The sequence below is a fragment of the Gymnoscopelus microlampas genome (assembly GCF_963454915.1).
Source record: "Gymnoscopelus microlampas genome assembly, chromosome: 15".
Classification (NCBI taxonomy): domain Eukaryota; kingdom Metazoa; phylum Chordata; class Actinopteri; order Myctophiformes; family Myctophidae; genus Gymnoscopelus; species Gymnoscopelus microlampas.
In genome coordinates, this window is record NC_139952.1 from 28,314,769 (window position 1) to 28,341,067 (window position 26,299).

Genomic DNA, 26,299 nt, shown 5'->3' on the forward strand with positions numbered 1-26,299 from the left:
GTTAAAAAAGATTTGGGTATTTACAATTAGGAATAGATTCACGTTGGGGTTATAGGGTTAGGATTAGACATTTAGAGGTTACAGGTTTAAAGGTTGGGTTTGGAGTTATGCCTGATTTATACTTACTATTTGTGTTCACTACAGGTACATACAGAACTCCCAGCCCTACTTGAACAACATGACAGCAGTTGGGTGCATGCTGGCACTAGCTGCTGTCTTTCCCCTGGGCATCGATGGCCTACATGTCCACAGGAAGCAGTTTCCTGTCGTCTGCCAGGTACGCTATTAGGAGAGAGGGATTTGATCTACTATCTACTACATTTTTGCTGTTAGGCAGAAACCTTGTATCTCCATACTTAATATTCTCATGATTTTTTGTGAATAAATGCCCCATTTCGTCATACAAGAGTGTCTCGCAAAAGTGGCGACTACTAGCTGACTGATCTACTAGTTTAGCTATTTTCAAAACATTTTGAAAGTGAATGTGGTTAAGCGTGCGTTGGTTTTATAAATATTGAACCAATGAAAAATATTAACTAAATAATAACTACATTTCATCCATTTTTTCCATTTTGGCTTTGGACATACAAGGTTTCCACTCGGCAGTGACAATACGTATGATAATACAGTGTTTTTACTCCCGGTAAAAGCACTGTAATAAAGTACTCAATAAAAAGTGAAGATATGTAACCACAACTATGTTGAACAGTGTTGATAGAGTAAATATGGTTTCAACTGGTATCTTTATTCTCTACAGTCTACAACAACTACACAGCTTGTTAAATCTTAATTTTGAATTTTTGTAAACAGAGTTTAAAAGAAATTCATTCAAATTGTTTGGAATACCTAAAATAAATGTTTAGCTTGTGACATCCTTTTGAATTTCTTAAACTAAGAAATTTTACTTTTACTGTTACTTATTGTGCAGTCTGCTGCTTTTAGCAAGCAAGTGACTTTCAGTCCAGACAAAACCAGAGAGGAAATATAATGAAATGCCTCATTATTGGAGCAGACAGTCTCTCAGGCTGAGTTGAAAGCTCCGAAGATTAGTTAGTTTGATTGAGCTTCAGATTCTAAATTCAGATTAGATTGGATCAGATAGTTTATACAACAGGCCTTGATTGAGCTTCAGATCCTAAATTCAGATTTGATAGTTAGATTAGATTAGATAGTTTATACAATAGGCCTGCCGTGAAGACTGATTATCTTTTTAATTAATAAAACATTTCAATCTTTTTTTTTTTATGCATTTTACGAGGTAAGTAAAATCACAAGACATGCTAATTAAGCTGCAGAGACAAATGTCAGCCATTTGTGCTTGTGTCAGGCAGTAAACAGAGGAGCTTTCCAAGTTTATGTGGCTTTTAAATGTTTTCTGATTATCTGACTATCTAAATATGTAGCCTATTTGTTCACGAGAATTTAGGCCTACAATTAGGACTGGGTAAAATATCGATGTTAAGCTCACATTCACATTGTTAAACTTCAGTTGCAGGTTACTAAAATAGATGTGGGCGTACCCCCAAAGGGAGACAACTGACATCAAACATACGTATTAGTGTAACTTTAAAACTCTTTTGCCAGAATCAGACAACCTATAAACACCTCATGAACTTTCTAGTCTTGAGTAGCCAGACAATCAGAGATCTCTCCCTACTGATACATTTGGTGACATCTCAATTCAAAGTTGCTAGAACAGCTGCGAGAGCAGCTGCTAAACCTATGTCTATTGCTTTGAAACCTAATCATATCGCCGTCCCAAAATGAAGTCTATGGTCTTTGCATTGGTTCTGCAATGCAGTTATTAAAAAAACGTACATTTAATTTAGATGTCACCAGACATATCGGTAGGCAGAGATCTCCGATCATGTGCTAGGCAAGACTACTGTATACCTTCTGGCACAATAGATAAGCACATGTGCAGTGCTATGCAGAATATGGTAATATTTTATATTAAGCATCTTTATCTTCTGGTACTTACACATGTGAGCAAGTAAGCCAGCCAACCTCTAAATTTCCAGCATGAAATGTTCATTTTCATCTGAAAAAAAATCCTTTAACCTACTGTAAGGCAAGGTTTAAGACACTTCTGTGAAAAAATATCCTTGTTGGCTGAACACCTCAGTGGTTTTGTGGTGTCAGCATCTGACTAACAGTCAGGTTTTAGTTTGTCTCACACACAGCGAAATCCTGAATGTTAATTGAACTCTGGGGAGTTAAATGGACCCCTTATAAGGTTGTATTTTGTACTCTCAGAGTGAAATGAACGCTCAGGATTTTGCTTTGCAGCATCGTAGAATTGCCTCAGGTATCGAGCCCAGCAGTAGAACATCACTTTGTCTGTGTGTTGTACGTGTTCTGATAATCCCCAAAACAGACAATCTTATCATTATACTATCTGGATAAAACAAGAAGCTTAGATCGTAGTTGTACTGCTGAAAGCAGTTACTTTGAGGTATATCTGCAAGAGACTGTTTTACAAATTTTGTAGCTGAGTGTCGTTCATGTGGCTCCAGATATTAGCTTCTTTCATACACACTGCATACAGTAGTTTATAAATACCAGGAACATACGAGACAGAACTCACTGCATACCGCAGTTTGTAAATAACAGGGACATAAGAGTCAGGACTCACTGCATAGTTTATAAACACCAGGGATATTAGATATACGATGCTTTTGTTGGTCGAAGTCCAATTGTCATAATGATTTGTTCTCCAGAACACTCTCTGCTAATAACACACAGGGTGACAAGGTAACCAGAGTGAAATACATTTATAGTCACTGGGGCATTATGGGTAAAAGAAAAGAACAAGCTTTAGAGCAGAGGTGCTTTTTCCTTTTTTCAAGGTCATTTTTGAAAACCTATTAAGCTAGAGGGAGATTTTAATGAGGGAGATGTGACTTCTTGATTAATGTGTTTGATATATTAATCTGTTGAATTATGAAGTATTTCATTTATCCTCTTTTTTTCTTTCTTTTTTCTTTTTTCAATTTAGTTCCGCCTGTGGCTGTTGGGTTTGGGTTTCAGCCTTGCATACGGCAGCATGTTCACTAAGATCTGGTGGGTTCACACTGTCTTCACCAAGAAGGACGACAAGAAAGAGAAGAGGAAGGTAAAGCCTGATTTATATGTAGTGCATGGGCACTAGTGTCGTGTGCAGAAATAGATGATTTACAAGCTCACAATGCGACGCATCACAACACATTGCGAGCTTGTAGATCGGCTATTTTCGGTGTGCGACACTTGAGCAAATAAGTGACTTGAATAAAGGAGGAGGGTGTGTTTTGAAGTAGTGGATTCACCCTTCAGGAGATACAATTAACGCACAACTCCACTTCGAGCTCTTCTCTGAACCTCTGACGCTTTACTTTATCATCATCCCCTTCAAAGGCACCTTAAAATGACCAGAAAATGATGCATTCCCCTGCTGTCGTATTATGTTGACTTTTTACGTTTACTCGACCTAGAGAAAAAGAGTAAGGTGGGACACTCACCCTTGAGCATCACGTCGCGTACATTTTCCGAGTAGGCTGCTCGGCAAACGACGCCCCCTCCTCCAATCAGCATCCTGTTCACGCAGCAACCCCCCTATCCCCACACCACCTCCCTGCACCACCATAGCCCTTCCCGCTACTTCCCGTGTGCTACAGAAGACGTGTCACACGTCACGTCTTAAATCGGCTGCTCTGGCTGCGATGCGAGAGGGGGGAATGCTCGAGATAGGCAGATAAAGCGCATTACTGGATCTCTGAGAATATCCCTGGTAGGGGAGCGCCCATCAGGGGGGGGGGGATTATATTATCCAGAGCCATGTCAAAACTGATTGCATTCACTTTGTGTCACTTAATGCCTGCGCAGAGGCTGCTGCTGGCACCGTATCAACCAGCTCCCCCTCTCTCTCTCCCTCTCTCCCTCTAAAAGCAGAAGTGATGCTACTTCACCGTTAGAAATGTTGATGTTCCTCCAAGCATGGACGCCGCTTGGTGCCACTGTCTGTCATCATGTGTTGTGTGCTTCAATATTTGCATCTGCCACTTTAACACTTGAACAGTCTCGCAGGAAGCTCTCTGTGCCTTTTTACAGAGAATAAATAATATGCCATGGATTTTTTTCCCGGGCAAACAAACACTGATTTATATTTAAACCTCTGATGAATGTATAAATTGTGTTTAGTATTGTAGGATGCTCTGCGTTTGACAATTTGAGATGCTGAGTGGATTAGATGCTAAACACAAATCGTAGCTGCTGTATCCAACTGCAGTTGCCTTGAACATTATACATCATTGTTCGACTTTGTCTGTATGTATTTTGCTCATTTGCTGTACAGGGATAAACAACCCAGTGCTTGGTTCTTAGGAGATAATGCAAGTAGAATCAATAACAGGCTTTAGTGAGACTCACAAAATTTCCCTTCTCTTTTTTTCTGGTATTGATTTTGTCATGGAACACTGGCTGCACCTCACTATGGCCTCTGTCTCTGTGGATACTTCAGGGCCATGTTGAATTGGCCTCAGTTAGTGATGGATCATTGTGTTTATGTCAAGTTCAGACTATTTATGGCTTCATGAATCCCTCTACCCACAAAATCACAAAGAGGGTATTTTGGCCTTTTTTCATGGTTTCCCAGGCCGTGCACTGAAGTGACCAATACCACTATTTGGGGTCTTAGGGTGGCCGACCGGTGACTCAAAGGCTGCTGGTTCGATTCCTGACACTGACAGGAGGGTGTATTCCAGCTGGTGACCAAGTGTCCTTGAGCAATTGGCACTGATATACTGTGAAAATACTGAAAGCACTTTGACTACACTTATATCTACAACACCTGTTAATAGCTCTTTCACCACGCTTATTCCCAGGCAGTCCAAGTGCAGAGGGCCATTCTGTAGTATACCTATATTTCCTGGTTTCTGTCATTATTATATTATTTGTCACTCCTAGCTGTATATCTTGTTCTGTAACTGTCTTGTGATTCATAACTGTGGTACTACAATGACAACCCCCCCCCCTCCCGAGATCAATAAAGGTCTATCTACTGTATCTATACGCCCCGGCCCCATGCTCTGAGCTCTCAGATATAATGCATACTGTGTATATTTGTATTATGAGGGATATGCTGATTTTAATTACCATTTGTTAATTGAAAATGAATTGATCTTCTTGCTTCTCGCTCTCCCGCTGTTTCCCAGCAGCATCTGGAGCCGTGGAAACTCTACGCCACGGTGGGGGTGTTACTGGCCATCGACGTCCTGTCTCTCATGATTTGGCAGATTGTGGATCCTTTACATATCACAGTGGAGGTGAGATCGATTCCAACTCTCCGTACACTCTCTCTCTCTCTGGCGTTTTGTTTCTTGTTGTTGTTGTTTGTTTTTGTTTTTTTCTTCCTGGGGGCATTGATTAGCCGACTTGTGGAGGATCTGCGGAATAAATCTCAGAAGACATCTCAGAAGACAACGGAGAGAAGAAGCTCATCCTAGAGATGTAGTGTTGTTAAAGTGGAATTGATTTCACCTGGCAAATTAGGTTTTGTGTTGTTGCTGCGATAACCTCTAAACTGTGTGTGTGTGTGTGTGTGTGTGTGTGTGTGTGTGTGTGTGTGTGTGTGTGTGTGTGTGTGTGTGTGTGTGTGTGTGTGTGTGTGTGTGTGTGTGTGTGTGTGTGTGTGTGTGTGTGTGTGTGTGCGTGCGTGCGTGCGTGCGTGCGTGCGCGCGCGTGCGTGCGTGTGTGTGCGCGTGTGTGTGTGTAGAAGTTCACCAGGGAGGCCCCCAAAGCAGACCTGGATGTTTTGGTTCAGCCTTTATTGGAGCACTGCAGTTCAGTGAAGATGAACACTTGGATTGGTGAGGAGACTACTAACTATGTCCTCTGCTTTCGCTTCTCTATTAGTCTCTGTCTGTCTGTCTGTCTGTCTCTCCCTCTGTCTCTCTTAATCTGTCTGTCTCTATTAAGATCAATTTATACTTTGTGGAGTTTGCGTGACAAGTATCGACCTACATGTCGCACAATGAAAATGACAAAAATGTGTCGTGGGGGACCTTTGTGGATGGTGTTGCGTACTTCTGGAAATATAAATGGCCGCTGACGCCTTCATAAAATGTTGATTGCATACTGAGTGGTTGGGAAGACAAAAGAAACTACGTTACCACGTAGATGCATGGGACTTTATGGGACATTAAAACCAACATGCCCTGAAAATGCACGTGGCCCGCTTAACACTTAACTTAATAAACTAAATAATAAACTTAACTTAATAAAGTATTCAAAACTTTATCAAGGCATCTGTCATGGTTCTGTAGTGTACAAACCCGGTAGTCCATGTGCAATTGTGCCAGAGTCAAGCATGAGTCAGTAATCCCATAGAACAAAACGGAACATATGGGGGTCAGGCTTGTGGAGCCTGATGCCCACTGGTACACTTTTCAACTCTCTTTGTGCCGGTGGAGTAGGAGCAAAGTGCTAATTTCATTTTTGCACCTCATTCCGGCCACATTCTGTACGTAGATTATTTATCAAACCAGTGGAGATGCAGTTTGCTTGTCATTTTAAGTGCACCTGTAATAGTAAAGTGCACCTCCTTTATGCCTTCAAAGGAAGATTGCACAAATAATTGGATGAGCTATTACAGGAAGCTTGTGGTGAAGATTACAGTAAATGCAGCCGGGAGATAGATTAGGTCTTGAAAACACACTTGCACACATACTGAGGTACACAAACGTAATGCCGAAACATTTGTGTTTCGTGGACTGTGTCCTATTAGACATAAAAGTCCGTCTCTATGCATTCTTTGCTTAACTAGAGACTGAGGATAGTTTCCCAGCTTTCATTGTTAAAACATGGTGGAAACAATTATTGAGTTTACAAATAATAACTGCGTTGCAGAACCAATTCAAAATCTTTAGGGTGACGCTTCATATTGGGGTGGTGACATGATTGGTTTACAAAGCAGTAGGTGTAGGTTTGTTACTGTCTATTCTTGCTGCCATTATGGCAACTACCTTGCATTTAAAAGTCCCCAGATGTATCGGTGAAGATCTCTTATCGTCTGGCAATGCAATACTAGTTTCCTGTAACATTACAAAAATATTGCAATAAACTGAGTGATAAGTACAGTGCCAGTGCACCTGGAATATCACAGCCCACATTGTTGTGAATGTCCCATGTGAATGTCCTAGGTAAATGTGCTGTTATGGTCCACAGACACATACTGTATATAAGTTTCCCCACATTCAGTGATTACATTCAGTTAATGCACTAAATATGAGCTGAAACAGAAAACACACAATTTATAATCAAGTTCAGTTAAGTCATCTGTAATATAAGATACCAAATCCTTATCCTGCCATCTGTTTCCAGAAGTTGATTGTGTGGGTCCTAATGCATTTATCTTGATAGCATAAATAATTACTGCTTTCTTAGTTTCTCAAATGTCAATTGTACAGTAGATAGTAAAATATTTAAAGAGGGAACCCCTGTTTGGCCAGGGGAAGATATTGCCCTTATGAGCTTCAGGCAGTAGTACTTGTCAACCAGCAGGTGTCCTATCCAACACCAGGGTCTAAATTTCTTAATAGGAGTTCAGGTAGACCACCTCGCACCACTGCAGATGTTCTAGTTCTATTGTATTAAATTATATTAGTTTAAGTTGTATTAAAATACTCTTGGTACTATTTAAGTTAAAAGTTTTTTTTTCACACAAGTGAAGGGGAAGTGGCTGTAGATTACGTGGAAGCAAGGTCAGTTTGTGAGGACGAGGCAAGCAGGCAGGCATGCGGGCACGGCAGGCCAGAAGGCAGGCGGTCTCGTCTGGTGAAAGGCGGGCCCTGGCCAGCTGCATTGGCTCCTCACCCGGGGAACCTGAGGTCGAGGCTTGGGGAGTGGGACGTCTGGGCTCTGCTGGCAAGGTCCTACTGCTCTCCATGGCTGAGGAAGCTGACAGTCTAAGGGGTTCAACTTACCACTGATCCATCTGGTCAGAAATCAGTTGTTATCGCCTCATCCAGGGAAAGCTGCTCCTTTCTCAGAGTGATCTCTCTTCCTATGGCCCTGCAGACCTCACTCTGGAAGGCAGCGCCTGGTCACTCCAAACAGACTCCATGGTAAAGGACCGGAGTCTTAGTAGCTGCTGGCCGGCCTGCTGTCCTCATATATGATTGTCATAAGCCTGTCAACGCTCATCGGAGAACAAGGGGAAGTACTGGACCGAAAGAGAACCTGCTCATATAGGGTTACTGAAGGGGCCTGCAGTGGGTTGTCCAACATAGGCTAGTTTGGCCGTCTCGCGTCCATACTGGGATGGATGGGTGTTAAAGGCAAGCTGGACCTGGGTTAAGAACTCTCTTCAGGTGTTTGGGTTGGCAGAATATTTAGCAGGATGATGTATGGGGCTCTGTCTGGGCCTGGGGTGACTGGAGGTGCAGGGACAGCAGCATCAGGTGGTTGAACTGGCTCTGGTTATGCACCAATGAAGGCAGCCAACTGGTTGGAAACCTTTGTCTGTTCAACGAGAGTGTGAAGCAGGTGCTCATGGTTAACCTGGCGCTGCCCCTGGTTAGTGAGAGCCTCCTTAACCCTGTTGTAATCTGCCGGGTCCATTCTGGCAAGATAGTTATGTCACGATTAGAAAACTGGCAGACCTTAAAGACAGACATGAACACAACAAGTCAAGTTAAAAGGCTTTCATTCACACAAGTGAAGGGGAAGTGGGTGTAGGTGGCATGGAAGCACGGCCAGCTCATGTGGCCGAGGCGAGCAGGCAGGCAAGCAGGAATGGCAGACATCCAACATGCAGGCAGTGAAGCAGGTGAGTATGGTTCTGTGGCAGAGGGAACGAGTTGGAGTTGCAGGCAAGAAACACAGGAGGAAAAACTAGAAAATGCTAACACGAAAAACATGAACAGGTAACACTGGGAAACAATAAGATGAGATAAGTTCACTAGGAAAAGAGCTGGAAAAGTGCCACAGAAGGCTGTACAACTATCTGGCGATGAGTGGAGTGAATATAGCTTATATAGTGAGAGCTTGATGAGATTATGGCAGGCAGGGTGCAGGGCAATTTGCATCACTGCTTTGAGTGTATAAAAATGGACCCGTAAGGGAGTTTACGGTATATATTATGTGAAAAGTGCTGATTGTGCACATGTACTCATCATTAGGTGTGGTGTACGGCTACAAAGGGATGTTGCTGCTCCTTGGTATCTTCTTGGCCTACGAGACCAAGTCAGTCTCCAGTGAGAAGATCAACGACCACCGTGCAGTGGGGATGGCCATCTACAACGTTGCTGTGAGTCTCTACTTGCTCTACATACTGTATGTCAGTGGTTCTCAAACTTTTTCCTGTCAAGAACCCCCAAAATTATATGTGTTTGGCTATGGACCTCCCATCTCAAAAATATTTTATATATCTCCTATTTTTGAATGGCCAAAGTATAAAATATGGTTAAAGTGGTTATAATGATTGTGACACTATTTAACAAATTTGGCTGGGGACCCCCTGGTACCCCACCAAGGACCTGGACTGTACACCCACACACAGTCACAAAGTGGGGTCCGGGTTCTCAACCCGGACCCCACTTTGTGACTGTGTGTGGTGGGTGTACTCATTTACTACATTTCTGTACTTACATGTAGCCTAAGTACAATTTTTACTTTTTTTTTTTTTACTTTACTTGCGTACGTGTGTGCTCTCTGCGTTTGTTGTCGTGCTTCATGGCAGCTGGGTTAATCTGTTTGTCAGTAGCCTGCATCTCTAAGACCGTATATTAATCCATTAAGACCGGGAACGCATCTGTGTCATTTTAAGATTTAATTGCCTATTAAAAAATTGCAGATATACAAGCTCATGGCACGGCACAGAGTGTGAGCTTGTAGATCTGCTATTTGTTTGAAAATCATGAAAATGTGTGCAAAGATGTACTATTCAAAGATTTGTATACATTTTCACAATGAAAATAATAAATAGCAGATCTACAAGCTCATAGTGCGGCACTCGGCATATCTGCTATTTTTTAATATCCAAAGTGTAAAATAATGGTTATAGCTACAATCTAAAATGACACAGATGCGTTCCCGGTCTTAATGGGTTAAAGTCTGCAGACTCGCTCCTTCACTTTCAATCGGCCTCTAGTCATTCACCCTGTCTGTCTCTCAGCAGGCCTGCTGGTTTCTCTCCTTCCCTTTCTGCCTTCATTTATGTCTCAGTTGAAGCACATTTTGTAGTCTTTAGTGGCACCATTCAACCTGCAGCCCACTTTCTAGCCCGTAGTGATGGAGGAGCCAGCTCCATCATGGGCTCTGACCTAAATGACTGTACCACATACTGAGAGGGCCTCTGGCACCTGACTGTGGCCCAGAAAGCAGATAGAACCAAAAGAAGAAAAGGGAAGGGAAAGAAAAGTAAGAAAAGAAAATGAAAGGAAAGAAAATCGAAGAGAGCATGCAAGCCTTCCTCGTTAGGAGGAATACAGTCACACGTCAACACTCCTCAGATACATCGCATGTTGTATAATCATGTACTCACACACACACGCACACACACACGCTTGCAAGCACACGCACACGCACACGCACACGCACACGCACACGCACACGCACACGCACACGCACACACACACACACGCACACACACACATATACATATTTTAAAGCTTTCGCAACTTTTATGAGGCGAGTGGATTTCCAGGCTCTCTGTAGCATTTGAAGATTGTGGAATAGTTGTCTGGCTTGACCGACTGGTCAACAGGTGCACATACACTCTCGCACATGAACACATGCTCACCTGACTATGTCCATGCACGGCTCATACTCACATACACATACATTACATATAGTACTACAGTATAACACATCCATCATACAGTACACACTTTTATACTTTCTGAAGGGTTAATTCCGTCTGCAGCGCGTTGCAGATTGCTCTGGTCGCTCACTCACCCCTCAAGTGTTCTTCAATGGCCTCACTTTTCTGTCTTTCTATAATTGGTAGACCCTGTCTGCCCGTCAATGAGGAGATTAAGCGATGCATAGTTAAGATGCATAATGTGTCCTCACGAAACGGCCACAAACCTTTCACTCCAAACACAATTTCACTTCATTGTATTGCAAGGTATTCTGTCAGGCTTCAAAATTCTTCGAAATGCCATCATCCTTTTCACTCGGGACAGCTCATGAATTGAATTAAAAGCTTTTTTAATGAATATAAAATGAGCAATACATTTAGTTGGTTTGGCAATGAATGGATCTGCTTTTAGGTACTCTGAGGGAGCACGCTGCATCTCCCATACCAAATAGGGGCTTTCTGAATCTGTCCCTAGTACATAAAAGCAGATCCAAAACAACAGATAGCTGGGGTGGTGGAGGATGAACAGCAATCTAAATATATATATATTTTTTACCGAAAATACTAGTCGATCTGCAAACTCACATTGCGACGCATCGTGAGCTTGTAAATCGTCTATTTTCGGTGCATGCCTGTGTTGCACACCGATGTCACCCTTAAGAAGCAGCAGCAGCACAGACAGCAAGCAAGGAATGGTCGATGCAAACCTCCCCGTTTAAATGGGCAGCTGAGCTCTGTTATTAAAGAGTGTATGTGATTGGTTTAGAATAGAAGCGTGGAGTTGTGACCGATCAGCCGCCATCAACTGCAAAGAGTTTCCTGACCTAACTTGCTCTGCGCATGTGATATGCGCAGTGCTCATTAATTTCTGAACGGAAAGTTATGTTTTTAATTTAGAGCGTCATTCAATCGGGTTGATTTTTTGGTTTCTCATTTCCAGTGCCGTATAATAATTAGGATTATCCATTATGCGTCGAACCCAATTCAATCTTAAACTTAGTGGGAGGATTGCAAATTGGTACAGGGTGGAAAAATATGCAAGTAATTGCCATGTAGCCTCACTTTGTTCCCTTCCGTCTGCTTTTGATAAACGGCGGCCTGGCCGGTGTCCTAGAAGTATGACATGCCAACACCGCCATCTGTCATTATTGTCTCCCACCTATTTATGGAATAAACTACTTGAATGGACCCCACCCACCAGAGGGAGACAAAGATTAGATTAATTATTGATTAATTATAGAGGATCAGTTTGCACCCCGGGGAGTGGCCGGTGTGCGTAAGTGATGTTTTCCTGAGTGAGGCAGGTGAAGTGAATTGGAACGGCCCTGAATGAATGAATGGATGGTGTTTTGTGCCACGAGACCGCACTGTGGGCTGGGGCCTGGGGACCTGTCCCTGTAAGTAATGACACAACACAGAAAAATATCACCTCCGTTCTTTCCATTCGCCGGCCTGGATGGGATTTTGCAGCTTTTGGACAGAGATGACTGACTGTTGATCAATGCGTATTGATTTTCGACTCTCCCCCCCGCCCCCCCATCCTCTTTCATTTTTCATTTTTCCACTCGTTCTTCAATCTCTATCCCTCGCTCCCCTGACCCTCTCTCGTTCCCTCCATCTCTCCATGGCATTCTCTCCCTCCATCCTGCATCCTCTCATTCAATCATCTCTCGTTCCCCCATTATCTCCCTCACTCACTCGTGACCTTCCCTCGTTCTTCTTGCTCTCTACAGATGAATTTATCCTCATTACACAATGGCATAGCGACACGTTAGCTTGAAAATCAGTTCTTGTCAATAGGGTTATAATCGATTTGATCGATTCTAAAAATAGAATTGATTTGAACAAGATAATCGATTTTCAACAAGCTCACAGCGCCTCGTATCGTGATGCTTTGTGAGTTTGTATTGAAGACGGTTTTCCCTTTTTTGCGCATCACCGTTGTGCAACAACGCAAGGCTTAAGTGCTTAATCAGACTAACTCTCTTTAGTGGATTATACAAATCTATTTGAAGTCAATTCGTTCATATATTAAAAAGATATATTAAAAAGAAATTGCTTCTCAATTATTTGATTAATCGAAAAAGTAATCAATAGAATAATCACTTAGAAGATAAGAAGAATAGTATAAATTAACTTTTCTCTGCCTCTCCCTCTCCCTCTGCCTCTGCTTCTGCCTCTCCCTCTGTGTGTGTGTGTGTGTGTGTGTGTGTGTGTGTGTGTGTGTGTGTGTGTGTGTGTGTGTGTGTGTGTGTGTGTGTGTGTGTGTGTGTGTGTGTGTGTGTGTGTGTGTGTGTGTGTGTGTGTGTGTGTGTGTGTGTGTCCTCTGTCTTTGTCTCCCAGGTGTTGTGTATGATCACGGCTCCCGTTACGATGATCCTGTCCTCCCAGCAGGACGCGTCCTTCGCCTTTGCGTCCTTGGCCATCATCTTCTCCGTCTACATCACCCTGGTTGTGCTCTTTGTTCCCAAGGTAAAGACATACAGTATTAACGAGTGTCTGTCCTTCAGTCCTTTGCTCTGCCCCCATACGATGGAATGAGACCAGATCAGTGTCAGCCTTTAATGAATGGCCTCTCATTATGGATTCAATTTGTCCAGGCTGGAATAATACAATATATTGCATAATAACATGCTATCTTGGTGTGTGTGTGTGTGTGTGTGTGTGTGTGTGTGTGTGTGTGTGTGTGTGTGTGTGTGTGTGTGTGTGTGTGTGTGTGTGTGTGTGTGTGTGTGTGTGTGTGTGTGTGTGTGTGTGTGTGTGTGTGTGTGCGTGCGTGTGCGTGTGCGTGCATGTGTGTTTGGGGTGTAACAGATGCGGAGGCTGATCACACGGGGGGAATGGCAGTCGGACGCCCAGGAGACAATGAAGACAGGCTCGTCCACCAACAACAATGATGAAGAGAAGTCCAGGCAACTGGAGAGAGAGAACAAGGAGCTCCAGAAGATCATCCAGGAGGTCACCTGCATCTCTACGCTCATTACGTCTTCTACCATCTCCTTCAAACTCATTACGTCTTCTACCATCTCCTTCAAACTCATTACGTCTTCTCCTTCAAACAACATCTTTGAAACGACATCTCTGTCAAATTCAATCTTTCAAACTCCATCTCTTTCAAACTACATCTCCTTCAAACTACATCTCTTTCAAACATCGCTTTAAAAATATATCTCTTTTAAACTGCATCATGCAAACATTAGTTCTCTATCATTTTGTGTATAAAACATAAAGAACATTCACTATTCACGCGAGAACGTGACTTTTTCCACATCCTCTCTCGCGCACAGAAAGAAGAACGCGTGTCGGAGCTGAGGAGCCAGCTTTCCGAGAGACAAGCCCTGCGATCGCGGAGGCGGCCCACCTCCGCCGTCCAGAACCACGGCTCCGCGCCGTTCCCCGTCCATCCGAGCGACCCCAAGTCCCTGGTCCCCCCGCCCGGCTACCCTGTCCCTTCCTCCGACAACCACTCCCTGCCTCCCTCCTTCTCCAACGCCTCCAACCTCTACCAGGCCGACGGCAAGATCAGTCGAAACAACTGTCACACCAGCCGCCTCCAGCTGCTGTATAAGTGAGAACGACAGAGAGAGAAGCAGCATCGTGGGGGGCCATAGGGGGAGAGAGTGGGGGGTAAAGGATAGAGGGATAAGTCTTAATGGTTTAAGAGGAAATGAGGAGAGAGGGGGTTGGAAAGGAGAGTTGGGTGATAGATAAGTGGAAGCTAATCCTAACTTTGACCTGAAGCCAAGAGACAACAAAAAAAAGTATTTTAATGACCGCAAAGACATTGGAGAGTAAACAGGGGCGACGTGTAGCTCTGTCTCTCTCTCTCTCTCTCTCTCTCTCTCTCTCTCTCTTTCTCTCTCTCTCTCTCTCTCTCGCCTCTTTGTGTCCAATTAATGTATTCATGCCATATTTCTTTTTCCGAGAGAAAAAAGTTTTACTGCATACATACGTACATTCTATGATTGCAAGTTAATTATACAACTCTGCATCTGTTGTGTGCAAATGATTTATGATATGCCATCTGGAATTATGGGATATATTGCTCAGAATGGGAGACAAAAGAGTCACTATTTGTATGGCAAGGCAAAGCATTTATCATGTTTATTGTGTACCATAAGGCCTCTACTAATGTGTTTGGATAGTGCTATGTACTGAACTATAAGAGGCAGGGTAAAAGAAGAGACTACTGAAGTATCATAACAATACACCAGTCTTATCAACAAGTAACTGGTTGTATCCACACAACCTGTAACATTTTTTTAACTTTTGTTTTTGTATTATATCTTATTCATGTTCTTTTGTAGAATGCTACTGATCTCTGTTCAAAGAGACTGCTGCGGCATTGTAAATACATCTGTCCAATCACGGCGTAGACGACACACTGTGGACAAATCAGCCTCTGGTCCTCACATCAGGTCTCATGATGTGTTGATTTCAGACCTGAATCCTAGCTGCACAGCCACGCGGAGATGAGGTGGGTAGCATCGCAGATATCTGAGGTATCCGTAAAACGGAAGCGTGATTGCCGAAGAATTAAGAGCTGGGCGATAAATTGCATGAGGCTAAAATCGTTGATTTTGGGGTCATTAAGTTTGCTTGAAATACGGCCACAGCTGCTGCTGTTTATTTTCACATGTCATGTCAGATGGGCGGTCAAACAGACAGACGCCACTTTCCTAAATAACCAAGCCAAATAGGATTCTGTCTGTGCAAGCGAACACGTCAAACTGCAGCATAAACCAATGGCTGTCAAACTGAATGATGACCCTCTGGACCATTTTATCACTGAAGAACATACCAGAGCAGAGGCATAATATATTCTCTTGCACACGATCGACTCACATAAATATGTCACTGACTTTCTACTTTTTCATTCCTCTTATCTATTATCTAACAGTTTTGGTAAAAGTGTCTAAAGAGCTAAAATACCCTCGGAGTGTCTGAGTTGAGTTAACAACACCTGACAAGTCAGTGTTGCCTTTTCAGAGGGCCACCATTTTAAAATTGTTAGAGCAGTTGGCAAATCATTACAGATTTTTTTCTGCAACTGTCTTGTACTGCACTACAGTACATGCCATTTGTAGACACGAGACGTGAGTTTTTTTTGGCTTATTTTAAAACCAAAACCAAATCAGCTTTCCCTTCCTAAACCACTGCACCATTTCTACTCTGGTTAATGTTCTGCTTTCACAACCTCGTCTTTGTTTCGTAAAATGATGTCAAATGCATAGGAGTTTTCAGGGTACTTCACAGATGGCAGAAAGTTGCTCTCCCCCACATACTTTCTGTGGATTTTCTTCATGGTATTGTTGAAAGCGAGAGTGCCATGTTGTTTGATTTTTGCTGTGAAGCTGTATTGATTTACAGTATTTGGGGAATGGATCGCCTGTCTTACTGCACTGATATATTCTTGTGACTTTTTTCTTTCTTTCTTTGTTTTATTTTTTTTTTACAAAAAAAGTGATTGTTTTTTACAGTGCAATACATACCCATAAGAACCTCTTTCATCTTCATGAACTATTACGGCAACTAGGTTAGTGCTTGCCTTGTACGACCTCTTCCCGAGGCTACGGATCGTCCTTGCTTGACGTTCGATCTGGCCTCATGTCCCTCTTTCTGTGGTGGAACAGTGTGTCTCATTTCAGTGGCTAACGTGAGTTGTTGTGAGCACTTATGAATGTCTGAGTAGTTACTTATGAGGCGCCAATGTATTAACCATGAGGACATTGTACAGTGCGGTGCTCACACCGGATCCTCTCTTTGTGATCCTTTTAAAAATGTCCATCTGTAAATATTGTACGTTTTGTCTGTAACCTCTGGAAGTATTTCAGTTGGTGTCTTAATCCCAGAGCTGTGAAGATGCAAGTCGTGTTCCTGAGGATATGCACAACATTGACGCTGTAAATTATCACAATTTGGGATGCTGTATAATCTTGCACATGCGTATTATGCCAGCTGTATTTCGTGCGGTACAGTATTTGAAATATATTTCTATATGCTATACAGTAATTAGTTGACATCGGAGATTATTTGAAATTGCGAGGTTGATTATATGATAAATAAAAGTCATTGTTTTTTTTGTTTTTTTTTCATAAATGTTGTATTTGCTTTGATTTCGATTCAGGCTTTGGTGACATGGTACAGTAAATTATGGAATTATTTGACTGGAGTGGAATTTGGAGCAGCCACTATACATCTCTATAAGGTAAGGTGGCTGAATTATCACAACCGAAAGGCCAACCAGGTTCCTGTTCTACACAACAAATTGTTTACTGTAAAAGCCTCAGTGCTATCTTCACAAAACGCCCATTTTACGCGTCTGTAACTCTGAGATTGTTTTTGTACAATTAAATTAACGCTGAGGATTTTACTGTTATCAATCAGACGAGAGGCTGAGCTCTGGTGTTACCACTAGATGGTGTCTTTCTTCACTGGGATCACCTGCCTCTCACTGAGTCTTTCACAATTTGAACACGTTCAACTGTTCCAGTCATTAAGCTCCCCTCATATTTTCCTCTCTTGGTTTCCCAGTGAGTTAATGAGGACAGGAGGTGTATGCTATAGCATGCAGAGGCAGGTAGGGGACTGCCAGGAGCAGACCATGCTGTTTAGTGCATCATCACCATGCATCATGGCTGCACTCAAGGGGAAGTTCCCTGTCTCTGAAACTCAGGGGTAGCTATTAGGAAGTGAAACTTTCTGTGTATTCTGTCCAGGGTTGTGTGCAATCTGTGTGAAAATAACAAGTGAATCACAAGAATACATGGACTACTTTTAGACACATGACACACATGACACAATTGTGACCTTGTAAATCTACTATTTTTGGAATGGGATTTGGTATAGAGGGAAAGAATTAGAGGGGCCCAGTGTTGACCCCAAAATCAAGCAAAGTATATAGGGTTTAAGTGGTTAACCACATGAACCCTAGTGTTCATGTTCTGGATTGAACATGTTGATCTACCAGCTCATGTCGCGTTGCAATGCGTTGTAAGCTTTTGGATCAGCTATTTTCGGGGAAGAGATTTGATGTAGAGGGAAAAGAGGAGTGGGCTCTATACTAAGGTTTAAGTGGTTAATAAAGAAATTGAGCAAATCCATACATAAAATAAATGCTGTACTTGTGTCAGCATCATAATAATATGCACTATATTATTTTTGCTTGTTCAGACAGCTTTACATACTGTGCCATACTGTACTGTACATAAAACTCATACATCAAAAGAATATCACTTTATTGCCAATTAACACATGGTAACTGAAAATGCCTCTTGTTGACTTTCTCCTAGATAGACACACACAAACACAAAAGTACTATTGTACACCTATAGCCTGACTCCAGACCATAGACCCCGCCCACTCCACTAAGTGGACTGCTCGCTTCAGTCTGGTAGTGCAGTCTAGTCAGTACACCTACAATGCAGAGGCCAGAACACAGGCTCAGATGTTTTGTATGTGGGTAGTTTCAGTGCTTTGCTCAAGGGAATGTTGGCATAGCTGTGGAGCGCAGTCCTACTGTATGTCAAGGCATACCTAGCACCTACGTGGTTTCATGTAGTTTTTCCACTGTAAGCCACAGCCTTCCTCTAACTGGTTTCAGTAGCCCCCCACATCCTCTTTTTGACTCGATCTAGTTCCCCTTTAGCCTGACAGAATCTTTGAACTTTTAGAGAAGTTTATTTTTAGCCCTTATTCGTATAGCAAGTAAAATAATTTCAGTGTTATGCAAACATGAATTTTATATTTTATTTCACAGCGCCACAGGCGCCATGAGGACATTTCTCACCAGGAGTTCAATAAACAATAATAAATTAAAACAGAGATGAATAACAAACTGAAATAAGTGCAAATTTGAATAATAAATACAACTAAAAATTAAATACATAAATACATTTCTCAAAATAGTTTGAACTCAAACACCTACTATCACAATTTATGTAGTATAATACAATAAATAAATAAGAGACGAATAACAAACTGAATTAAGTGCAAATTTGAATAATAAATACAACTACTGGTAAACAATTATAAATACATATCTCAAAAGAGTTTGAACTCAAACATATACCATCAAAATCGATATAGTATAATACAATAAATAAATAAATAGGCTAGGTCAGCACATTCATGAACAAATAAATACGTTAAAAAATATATAAAATATTACTTTGATATGAATTAGAATCAGTGATCAGCAGCTCTTCTCGAAGCTTTTGTTGTCAAACTCTAGTGGCACACTTAGTGTGCAGTAAATACATTGAACAACACACATTATCACAATATCACAATTAGAAAGTACATAGTACATACAGTAATATTGTTGTAATGCAGACCCATAGAGATAGCTATGGTTGTACATTATTCTACAGTACACCCATTGACAAACTGCTGCAGTTAACATGGGTTGGTATAAAACCTGGTGTGGTGATGGAACACAGATCTGGCTTCAGTATGACACCACAGTATGCCATCATATTAAATGTCAATTAGGTTTAAGTCCTTCACCACACGCTTTATACTTCATTATAGCTGCCTCACCATCTGCAACATTATCATCAGCTGTTTGTCATCACAAGGCAAACACACCGAAGAAGGTGTTCCCAGATTTTTCGTCCAGGAGAGGCAGGAACTTTTTGTGCATGGCCGCCTTCAGCCGGTCTCCCTTGTGGAGGTTGAACACGGCCCCCATGTAGATGGAACCGTGCCACTTGTCATCTGCTTCCGGGTTGTCGCTCGCCTTCTTTTCACAGCCGGTGCTAACAGAGTGCAGTATGGTCTGATAGTTCTTGTCTTCCTCAGTGTTCCCGTAAGAAGGGGACCAAAGCTTCACCGCATGGCTCACATGGACCATCCTCCTTGCCGCGCTGTCGATGTCCTCCTCATCTTCATCGTTGTCCTCGTCATCAAGGTGTTGATCAAGGTGGCAGCTGACGCGGAACGAGGCCTGACTGTACACAAAGTACAGTCCTGAGCTTGGGATCACAATCTCATTATGGTCCAATCTGAGGCCTCCTTCAGCATGGTACTGGTCCACCCCCTGTTTCCACTCCAGCTTTTCAAGGTTTTGTTTGTATTCGCCTATTAGACAAATGTTGGAAGATGTTAGATGTAGATATGAGTTACGATGAGGTTGGACATTAATAAAATACATAATATAGTACATTGACTGACTGACTGAACATCTACTAATTCCAAGAGCACGGCTTCAAAAAGAATAATTACTCAAATCTTGGCTTTAAAGTGTTTTCCAGTTTGTTAATCATTCAAGTTAATTCCCAGCTGAACTTGTTCTGTTATGCTGAATATATATGTACTATATTTTTACCTTCTAAATGAATGGCAGCTCTTGCAGTTCCAGAGATTTGTCTCAATGTGTGGCGGAGAGCTGCACCGTCAGCTTCTGCTGCCTGATGATGTTCCTGTAGTAGAGAAGAAAAAGGGGAAACAAATTAGTTAGAAACAGCGATTCATTTCAGGAAAGAGGACATTTCAACCCATGAACTGTTATAATCCTTCAGAGATTTGTTCATGTATACCTTGTAGTGAAAGGTGAAGAAGATAGCAGCAGCAAAACACATTGTAATTGCCAGCAGGGCTCCAGTCCTCTTCCAACAATCGCTGTGCGTAGACGGCTCCCTTGTCACAGTAACCTCTTCTGTCTCGGTGGGGCCCATGTCCAACAGCACTGGGTTGTCACCTTTCATTGTTGTGAAGCGCTTTGTCTTTTTCAGTGGAGCAAAACAGTATCCAAGGGCCACTTCAAGCCAAATGTCAGTCCTCTGCTGTTCACAGGCTGGAGAGTATAAAGTAGAATAAAGGCCAGGTAATGTGTCAGAGGATACTGAAAGATGCTCTTTGCGTCTCTGAGTTGCTGAACTGAACTGATACTCTGAGCAGCGAGCGCTCGTTTTAAAAGAGAATCTCCACCAGGGGGAAACTCCAGTGAGGTCACTTTTAGTGTGAGTGAGTGGAGAGTGGCTGTCTTTCAGTTTTCACACTTCAGGTCTCTATTCAATACAAGCTCTCTCTCACACACACATAGGCACAGGGAAAAGACCATATTTTCTGACTCATTCACGTACATATTGAACACACACACACACACACACACACACACACACACACACACACACACACACACACACACACACACACACACACACACACACACACCCCCAGACACACACACACACACACACACACACACACACACACACACACACACACACACACACACACACACACACACACACACACACACACACACACACACACCCCACACACACCCCCAGACACACACACACACACACACACACACACACACACACACACACACACACACACACACACACACACACACACACACACACACACACACACACACACACACACACACACACACTAACCACAAAGACTCTCTGTCTACAGTAACTTTTTCTGTACTTTGTTCCCTAACGTGTTTTCCTTTCATCTTTGTGGGTATTCTAAGAGTATTCCAATGGTATTATTGAGTTTGGCTAATTCCTATTCTGTATACTATTCCCTACAATGTTTTAAGTTGAGATATAATGTTAAGCAGTGACCCATTAAAATAAATCAGTTATTTTACTCATGTGGGATCTCTGGTGTACCTGCAAAAAGAGAGAGAGAGAGAGAGAGAGAGAGAGAGAGAGAGAGAGAAATGAAAAAAATGACAACCCAGTCATGTTTTTTGCGGGCTGGCTGTTTCAGAAAATATGTAATCTCCATCTTACATCACTTTTATCATAATTTTTATAATGAGTAGGGGACTCATTATAAAAATGTCACCCCTCTTCTAAATATCTCCCGTCCCTTTTTTTTATACAGTATCTTCACCCGCCAGTTAGAGAGATTGTTTTCCACATTTGCCTTTTTTCCCTGCATCTTGTAGTACCCTCCCGTGAAAATAATTGATTTGCTGAATTTTAATTTTACATACATGGATCATCGACAATTGCCTAAATAAGTTTGACATTCTTTTAATGACTTTCACTTTCATTCCTTTTCATTCACCCATCCTTACACGGATATAATGATCTTTATAAATTTCAACTTCTTCCCAATAACAGTGTTGGTGTAACTGAGAGATTATATTCATATTCATTATATATGAGATAGAGAGAGGGAGAGAGAGAGAGACTCAGGATTTGAGTAGAGAAGAATCCTTTGCTGAGGGAGCAAAGTGACTAGCTGTGTCTATAAGAGCTGTGGTTGTGTGACCCTTACTGCTTTACAGTGCTGCAGAATAAAATACACACTCTACGTGCGTGCGTGCGTGTGCATGTGTTGTGCATGTAAAAATATATGTATAAAATGCATAGATAATGAACAATACACTCAAATGAGGTCTTGTTTCTACGAGGAAACGTTTCCGCGGGCTCTCTAGCCCGTGGAAAACCAAATCGGTCCTTACATGAACTTTCATATATTGTAACTATGGTGTCAAGAAAGCAAGACCGATACCGATAGCAACAATCAAAACCATCGGAAAGGGGAGGAGGAGAACTCCTACAGAAACCCTGCCTGGAATTGCACTAAAAATGAGGGCAATAGAGAGGGATGTGAGAATACATCATCTTAGTTCATCACGCAACTTTCAGACATGTTTTGAGGACTGAACATTTTTGACAGTAGGCAATAAAATAGACTTCACAAATAAAATCTGGTTAAAAAGCCATATATTTCCAACAGCATATAAACCAGTATCAATAAAGTGCAAGACAAAGTGACATACGTGCAATATCTACTGTATGTGCTTAGTTACTAGTACTGTATTTGTCAACAGACATTGTACATGAGTCAGCATCTTGAAAGAAGTGGAGTTAGGCCAAACTTTCCTCTTCTACACCGGATTTGAACCTGGTTTTCTGCATAAGTGCTGACATTTTTACCATTGAGATAATAGAGCCTGCCTGCTTGCTCAGGGGATAAATTGAATCTTGACCATCAGGTCAGAATTTGTGTCAGGTCCTGTGACACATGACCTTTGACACGATCTAAATGTCTCAATAGAAGAGCAGGGAGGCAAAATATAACCACCCCAATTAAGTTATATTGTATTAACATACTCTACCATACATATTGGACAAATTTACATTGTATTCATAAAAAAGGTCACATAGTGCTGCTTTAACATGACTAAACCAATGGGAAAAAAATAAAAATGTAAAACCATTCTTCCGCTCGTCACTGTTTCATCATGATGATGTTGTAAAGTGACTTTGCATAGCCAGACGATTGGATACCACCGCCTATCAATAAGCGGAGATCCCTGAAAGTCTGCCTACGCAAGACTACCCACACTGGAAAGAGGAACCTCCACGATGAACAGAAATTCTCATTTGCATTATTCATTCATATTTCTATCTTCATTCATGATGTTAGTTAAAGGTAAAGTTAAAGACCCAATCTGTGGTTGTTTGGAACATACTGTATACATTAGAGTTATATAACATAAATGATTAAAAGAGTTTGATTTGTAGATGGGAAATACGCCATATGGAAGTGTGCCTATAGGTCTACACAGCAACTTCAAGCACCTCAAGCGCTCAATCACCTACAGTATAGAATAAAAACGTGTTATTTTCTTTTTTGGTGGTGGAGCTACACATTCGTTTACCCTTGTATGAATGATTGGAGGCATGAATGACTGATTGGATGCATGAGTGGATTGTGTAGTGTGGTTGAGTGTTGCATGTATTAACACAAATGTTGAATAAGGTGCATGAGGTGCACAAATCAAATGAACTGGGAGAGGACTGGGTAGACAGGCTTTTAAAGGGGTGTGAGCACCCGGGCCCATGCAGGTGCTCCCCAATTAGTCTGATGGCCATCCTCGCACTGCTCCCCAAGTCCTAGGAACCAATGAGAAAGGAGAAATGAGAAGGGCAAAGCAAATACACAAACCATAACCAAATAACCTAAGAGTGAAATAACTAAGCAGGTAACCGTCACAGAATTTAAAATCTGGGTTGGACTGTTGTAATTCTGGCAAGTTGCAACTTTATCATCTGTACCAGGAATAACTTTATAGTCCTCTTTGTCTCACCTAGTCAAAAAATCTGATTTTTAATTGGATTTTCTCTATTGGAATTTTTTTACTAGGGTCATAATAAAATATGTGCCTATAAATATTTTCTTAATGTTAATGACTGAAAAAGAAAATCTGCAAACATCTAAACATCGATCAATCAGTACATTTTATTTATATAGACCCACATCACTCATGACATTTTTCATGTGGAACAGATCATGACCTAGGCCTTCTTTTACAGAGACCCAACAGTTCCCCCATGAGGAAGCACTAGGCAACAGCAAAGAAACAACGAGGGTAAAACTTCCCTTTAAAGGTAGGGTAAGTGATATGTTTTGGTTAAAACAAAAGTTTTTTTGTTAAAAGGTTAAAACTCTATATTTTGATAGTAATCATTGCTATACAGTGTTTGTTCGGTAACAGGAGTCTCCATGTCTCTCCAGCTCTTTAATAAACAGAAAATACCTTTTCAGGTAGGTGACAAAATCTGAGTCAATCAGGAGAGAGTACTCATTTGGTTGACGACAGAAAATCATAGGAGACTATGTACTGTCCACAACTATATATTTTCTCAAGAAAAAACTAAGTTTAACTAACCCCAGGTTGATTAATCAGGACAGTGGTCATGGTTCACAATCAGTTGAAAATCCCTGCCCTCACACAGGTGAATGAAATCATGATTAAGAATTATTCATATGGGCCTGCTGATGTAATCAGGCACGTATTTGTTTGACAGGAAGCAGGGACATTATTTGGGGGTCCTAGGGGATGGCAATTGCCAGCCTCTATAGTTTTTAGATTGAATTCTGTTCTTTTATGCATATGTTCTCCTCTGAAGGTTATTTTCTTCCATTCTTTTCTCTCAAATTAATCAGATTAATCGGCTCTGAGTGCATCTCAATCCAGGCCCATCCATCTACATGCGACATGTGACATACAAAATAGCAATAATAGCTGATCTACAAGCTCATTATGTGAAGAGATGTCGGACTTATGGGCAGTCCCCCATTCCACAACCTTCACTTCAAAAGTATAGCCTTTATTTCTAGATACTGAACACTAGACAGTGTGAAAAGAGACAGGTCAATTTATTTTAAATGCTGGATATTCGAATAATGTGAAAACAGTTTTAGAAAACACCTTTAGCCTATATATTTTGGAAATTGTTTGATTCAGAAATGATCCAGTCAAATAGTCCTGTAAGTCCTGTAAACACAAACAAAGATACTTATAATATGTATAATTATATGGTATGGCATTTGATATTGTTGTCTAGATATTATGTGTGATCTGTTGCCCCACATTTAATGGAGAAATACATTGTTCCTGATATCTCTCACTGAGTAAAATAATATCAATATGAAAAAACGTATTATATATATATTTTTTTTCACAGTACCACAGGCACCATTATGCAATTTCCCCTTAAAGCAGCACTATGTAACTTTCCATCTTCTACCCCGGATTTGAACCTGGTTCCCTGCTTAAGTGCTGACATTTTTACCACTTAGCTAATAGAGCCTGCCTGCTTGCTCAGGGGGTAAATTGACTAAAAACTAAAAATTGACTAAAAAGACATGACTTTTGACCTGACCCAATCTAAATGTCTCAATAGAAGAGCAGGGAGACAAATACAACCTCCCCAATTGTATAAGTTATATTGTATTAACATACTCTACCATACAGATTGGACACATTTACATTTTATTAATTAAAAAAAGTTACATAGCGAGGCTTTAAAACAATATAATACATTTAAACCAAGATTAATAACAAACTTTAAAAATACACTTCTCAGAATAGTCAGTATGAACAAAAAAAAGTACTATCAACATCTATATACTACAATACAATTAATAATATACTGAACATTTATTAAATTTAAATAAATGAATACTGCACATAAATAAATAAATATTAGCCTACTTTGATATGAAATACTAATAGAGTCTGCAATATCAGCTCCTCTCGAAGCTTTTGTTGTCAAACGGAGATGGCACACTAGTGTGCAGTAATATATTCTACACACATCACATAATCATAATAAGATTGTTGCGAACGCGGAAGGAGGCGCGCCGCCCAAGTGGAGCTTTCTATGAAATCCTGCTCGGCTTGTGTGTGTGTCTGTCTGTCTGTGTGTGTGCACTGCCTGTGTGCAGCCTCCAGAGTGCGCCAGAGTGCTGAGCAGGGTTTCATATACACACACGCACGCACGCACGCACGCACGCACGCACGCACGCACGCACGCACGCACGCACGCACACACACACACACACACACACACACACACACACACACACACACACACACACACTACAGTGTGGCCATGAAGAATGCAGGAATGTAGACAATGCTCTGATTAAAATGCACACACCTGCAACATATTTCGAGCTGCGTTCGCTTCC

General features: G+C 41.5%; 2 protein-coding genes across 2 annotated transcripts in view; one reads left to right on the forward strand and one right to left on the reverse strand.

The window, feature by feature from the left end:
• gabbr1b (gamma-aminobutyric acid (GABA) B receptor, 1b) overlaps positions 1-14,409 on the forward strand; it is a gene marked incomplete at its 3' end in the record, with an annotated part of 44,251 nt that extends 29,842 nt beyond the window's left edge. Inside the window, exons 11-18 of the mRNA XM_084079820.1 lie at positions 145-277; positions 2,999-3,115; positions 5,193-5,300; positions 5,750-5,843; positions 9,156-9,283; positions 13,181-13,309; positions 13,652-13,795; positions 14,125-14,409. Coding sequence (XP_083935946.1) covers positions 145-277; positions 2,999-3,115; positions 5,193-5,300; positions 5,750-5,843; positions 9,156-9,283; positions 13,181-13,309; positions 13,652-13,795; positions 14,125-14,409 — 1,138 coding nt within the window. The remainder of the gene's footprint in view (positions 1-144; positions 278-2,998; positions 3,116-5,192; positions 5,301-5,749; positions 5,844-9,155; positions 9,284-13,180; positions 13,310-13,651; positions 13,796-14,124) is intronic.
• Positions 14,410-19,409: 5,000 nt separating this feature from the next.
• LOC311061718 (tumor necrosis factor-like) lies at positions 19,410-20,565 on the reverse strand (the record flags this gene model as incomplete). Its single annotated transcript, XM_084080407.1, has 3 exons — positions 20,377-20,565; positions 20,166-20,259; positions 19,410-19,918 (listed from the first exon to the last, which is right to left on the reverse strand). Exons 1-3 carry the CDS (start codon positions 20,542-20,544, stop codon positions 19,410-19,412), a joined length of 771 nt encoding a protein of 256 aa, XP_083936533.1. The 5' UTR covers positions 20,545-20,565.
• Between the last annotated feature and the right edge of the window lie 5,734 nt (positions 20,566-26,299).